This window comes from Spinacia oleracea, chromosome 1 (genome assembly GCF_020520425.1).
Source record: "Spinacia oleracea cultivar Varoflay chromosome 1, BTI_SOV_V1, whole genome shotgun sequence".
NCBI lineage: Eukaryota > Viridiplantae > Streptophyta > Magnoliopsida > Caryophyllales > Amaranthaceae > Spinacia > Spinacia oleracea.
Window position 1 is genome coordinate 96,968,042 of NC_079487.1, and position 5,272 is coordinate 96,973,313.

At 37.8% G+C, this 5,272-nt stretch overlaps 1 protein-coding gene across 1 annotated transcript; it reads right to left on the minus strand.

Moving 5' to 3' along the window:
* Nucleotides 1–405: 405 nt before the first annotated feature.
* Nucleotides 406–3,364, minus strand: LOC110789645 (ABC transporter G family member 6). Its single transcript, XM_021994343.2, has 2 exons — nt 1,410–3,364; nt 406–1,261 (listed from the first exon to the last, which is right to left on the minus strand). The coding sequence occupies exons 1-2, from the start codon at nt 2,990–2,992 to the stop codon at nt 571–573; spliced, it is 2,274 nt and encodes a 757-aa protein (XP_021850035.2). The 5' UTR covers nt 2,993–3,364; the 3' UTR covers nt 406–570.
* Nucleotides 3,365–5,272: the final 1,908 nt, after the last annotated feature.

Below are 5,272 nucleotides of genomic sequence, written 5' to 3' on the forward strand. Positions count from 1 at the left end.
AAGGAAATGCATGCAATAATGTTGTTATATAATACATCGGGATTTAAAAATGACAATGATGTAGACAGAATTTGATCCGAGTTACGTTCTTGACTGCAATTTGATATATGTGAATAATGTACGTGGTAACCTTTGACATTCAAGACTTTGGTAACACTAGCCTTTTGCTATATATATTTGACTTTCCATTTACATATGTCAAAATCAAAGGGGTGACAAATTTGTTAACTTGTAGTTCACCAATAAATCTTTAAGCTAGTCATGCATAATATAACATAAAATCAACAAAGAAATAAAATATGATTGGTTAGTCCAAAAGTAGTTGATCCGATTATTGAAATTAAGTTGAATTTGTTATCGATCAGCAAATTGTGGAAACAGATTTACACCAAACTCCACCCTATTGAATTCAAAAAGATAACATCCAATTATATTTATAAAATAATAACAAATAAAAAAGCAACAAAAAGGATTAGCCTCAAACTAATCCTAATTCACAAGTAAATTAATTAATTAACTAATTAAAAAATAACAAATATTTTTAAACGTAACCCAAGTTATTTACCTCCTTTAGTTTCTCTTATTCTTGCTTCCCAGTAACAAAGCAAAGTAAAACAAAATCCTAAAGAAAAAACCCCAAGCAACAGTAACCCATAAGCATCCCCATTTACTCAAGTCAGTCACCCCTTGCTGTTGGAGTATATCAGCACCGGTGGTCACACACGTCGAAGGCGTAATCGTCATCCCTAACGACCCACTGATAGTCTGCAATAGGCGCACCTTCATGGCACCGGGGACGGCCCCGAGCGGGGTGTTGTCGAAGATTTGAACACCGCGAATGAAACACTTTGTAGGGTCTTGAAACTCATTTTGTAGGACACCTTCATAAGGGTACTTAACTAGGGAAATGTAGTGAAACCAAATCCAGTAATCAGGGATACGATCACGGTTAATGAAGAAGCCCGAAAAGAGTAGGAAGTAAGCTAGGATTGCCACAACTATGACATAGCCAAGCATGACGTGAGGGACTACCCCTGAGAGGAAGGACACGAAGGAGTTACCGGCCCAGAAAGAGGCGAAGATGATACCGAAGTAGAAGAAGAACCCAGAAGCTCCACCGTCTAAGCCGACTGCCCAGAATGTAGTGGCTGCAAATGCTAGTGAAAGGAAGGCTAATGAAGGGAGTGCGGTGAGTGCGTGGGATAGTACGTAGGAGGATCGACGGTATGCGTTGTAGTTTGTCTCTCGCATGAATATGTACCTGTGTTAAGAGTAAAATCCACATGTAAGTATCACACGTACATTGAAGAAATAGAAAGAGATACTAATTGCTTGTTGATTCAGTGGTCATTCTCATGTACGGTTACGGGCTGGCTTGTGTTAGGCCAGGTGAGTTTATCAGTACGTACCTCTCTTGGATGAACACCGGGAGAGCGTCAGCACAAGTGTAGAATGTTGTTGACATTGCGAAAGCGAAAAACCCGAGTCTCTCTTGAACACCTTTAGGTGAATTGTCTAGTTGCCAGAACATTGTTGCTAGGATGAACCCTGTCACAAGAACAGCTCCTAGTCGGATTCCGATGAGTTCCGGAGTCCGACGGGAGTTCATCACAGACCTTTTAGACAGTGTGATTATCTCGTTCCAGAAAGGGTTTGCAAAAGTGGGGACCATTGAAGCAGGACTAGCATCAGTGTTGGTAGCTCCAGAGACAAGTTTTCCTCTTGAGATACTAGCACTAATTGCCTCTTTTAAGGATAACCCACCCCTACTGTCTAAGGGTGCCCCTTCGATGTTAGGGAGTGCACTTCTGTTTTTCATTTGCCACCCTTTGTGAAACTCCACCAGAGCTTTGGTTCCACCTTGAGACCCTTCTAGCTCTCTGATCAAATCAAGTGCGAACTCCGTTTTGTTTTCATTTTCCGGTATCGGAGTCCCGAACTCCCCGAAATAACCCGGTAAGTCGGAAGGTGAACCGCTGTAGACCGTCTGTCCTTTTGATAGGAACAGAAGACGGTCTAGTAACCCCATGATACGGTAGCTAGGTTGGTGGATTGACATTACAACGATACTACCACTTTGAGCAATCCTTTGTAAAACTTTCACAACCATGAAGGCACTAGTTGAGTCCAAACCCGAGGTGGGTTCGTCGAGGAAGAGGATAATCGGGTCGTGAATGATGTCGATACCAATCGACACCCTACGCCGCTCTCCACCCGACACCCCACGGTGTCCTTCATCGCCTATGATTGTTTTAGCGGCGTTTCTTAACCCTAATTGATCAATCAATTGCTGAACCCTCGCCGCCTTCTTCGACTTTGATAGAGTCCGAGGAAGCCGGAACTCCGCCGAGAACATTAGCGTCTCTTCCACCGTTAACATAGGGAAGAGTAAATCATCTTGCATAACATAGGCGGATATCACTTTCAGGAGCCGCGACTCGAGCGGCTCGCCGTTAAGGGTTATCTTCCCCTTTAAACTACCCCTTGCAATTCGATTCGCTAGGGCGTCAATGAGTGTTGACTTCCCCGACCCACTCGCACCTAACACGGCCATAACCTCGCCGTCTCGAGCCTCGCCGGAAATATCATTCAGAAGCGTCTTCGTACGAGAGAATACTCCGCCGGGAAACTGCTCTCCGGTTGCAACACCTGGAATTCTCAACTTCCTCTGGATTTTCACATTGTAAGTCAGCTCCGAGAATCGTAGCACAAATGGAAGTGCTCGTGTTTCGGGGCTCATAGCAAGAGTATGGTGGACTGGGGTCTCATCTCCGGTACCCTCCCTTCGAACGTCCCCCACGCGCTTCAAGAGCTGCCCTAAAGTCGGTGAGAACGACACACGACGACCAGAGCTTCCACCGCCACCGCCACTACCACCGCCGCTGCCGCCATTAGCCTCGAGGTCCATGGTGTGATGGTTATTAGATGAACTGAAATAAGGTAAGAGAGTAGGTGATGAAGAAGCAGAATCATCATCTACAACACGAGACATTTTTGTTGTACCTCTTAGGATCTCCAGCTTTGCACAACCTAATTTATATACCCAAAAAGAAAGAAGCAAATTAACTATTTAAGGGAATTGAGATTTTCTACCAAAATGAGTTAACAATAATTATAAAGGCTTGTTTGGCAAAAGAAACAAGTTAGAGTAATAGATATTTTGGTTTTTTTTTAGGGAAACTTAATATGTCCCCCTTTTTTCTTTTTGGGGAAATGATAAGTTAAAACTCAAATAGAAAATTTGATGGGAAATTTATGTATAAATAGGATTGTTTTCAAAATAATATAGACAAAAATTATGGTTGGATTTTATAATATTATTTTAATAATAGTTTGTGGTGAATGTGAAATTGGGTGTGATAGTGGAGAAAATGGTAGAATTTAACATACTTAAAAAGAGGGAAGGGGGTTGAGAGAGAGGTGACCTAAAACCTCCTAATCTTTTGTCAACACGCCTCCTTTTTCTTGAGTGAGCACATCATATGCATCATTCAAGATTTCAAGGCTTCTTCTAAAAGGGTTTCATTGTTTTATTTTTGTTTTTTAAAATGTTAGATTTTTATGTTCACTCCTCTGTCCATTTTATTTTACGGTGCGTTCATTCAACTGATTTTAACTTATTTCTATTAAAATTATCAGAATTTATAATGTGTACTTGATTAGTCTTTATTTTTCTGAATTTATTTTATCTAATCTTATATGAACTTATCTTTGCTGAAATAAGTGGAAATAAGATAAGAGAAACAGATCCTTAATCTATACAATTTTGTACTTCTCACATACTGTATTTTGACTCATACTAGTAACTTACACAAAATCTTGACTCGTAATATCTTATTAGATTTATATCAATATATAGTTTAAAAAAATATTTTTTTAATAATTTTTTACTCGTTTATAAATAAATAAATATACTTATGGTTAAAGTTTCGTGTGAAAATTAAATAGTGTAGATCGAAGGGATTGAGGTGGTGGTTATCGGTGATAGGGCACGTGGCGAAGTGGGTATTTAGTTTTGAGGATAGTGATGGCTTATGTAATAGGGTATGGGAAAAAGAAAGAATTGGGTGGGGTATGGAGGAATTAGGTGTGGATGTTAATCTACTGTTGGCCTTCTTTAATGATCGATTTGGTCCAAGTTAAAAAGGGCGGCTTTCTAGTTGCTCACTTGCTCTTGAGGTTTTGATTACTTAATCGGTTATATTTTGTACGTTTTTTAGGTCTCAACTATATAAATACAATTGTATCGAACACTTCTCTTTAATATTTTAGGTAGTTAGTTATATAAGGAGAAGAAAGACAAGTAAGCTAAGTAAATTAATACTTCTCATTTTAAAAAAATTGCAACATGTTTACTTTTATTTATTTACATGTTATCCTTTGACTACCTATAAAATGTAACTTGATTTCGTCTTGGTTAATATTTTTAAAGTTTTAAGCTCTAAAATTTTATATAAATTTACTCATTCGGAGTTAAACATGTTAATAGTCAGAATTATATGCATGAAAACTTAGAAGAATACATGGTGTAATACTACTAGAACAGACTTCTGGATTGGATATTTTTTGTTTAATCAAGTCTAGATTGTCCCAAATTTTGGTATATTTGACGGATCTCTTTCAATTTGCTAATTGGTAAGGCTAGCTTGTACTTTAAGTCATACTAGTATGTGTCCGTGTTATTGTACGGGTATCTATTAAAAGTATAACAAATCTCTTAAATGATGATGTTAACCACGATGTTTATTGTGTAGCAATACTAAAACATATGTATCTAAAATTCTAAATATTGTGTGTGTCTTAAGAAAAATATAAAACCCGAAGTAAGAATCTAAAAAATATCAAAAAAATTAAGTAAGACGCTAGATCCATGGTGGTCGATCTAACAACATTTAATATTGCAAAATTGACTATTTGGATACTTTACTTTTGTTGATATCTTCTCGTAAATAATGAAATTCTTCTTCCAGACCATTTTACTTGAAAAATTGTAGTGACCCTTATTTCTTTGTGTCCTGTTTGTGGAGCACGTATATAAGATAAAAGTGAATCTATTTGTAAGATGTTCACTTAAATAATTCAACACAATCTTGTCTCTGGATTCCTGATTACAAATAAAATTAAATATCATGGTTAAACGTGTCTGAATCTATGTTATTAAGCTCAACGGAGTGTATATTTATGTGCAGTGTTGCAAATTTTTTAATACGTGCAGCTTAGCAACCAACGATTATCTCAGTATCAGTACCAAATAGTGTAATAGACATTATAT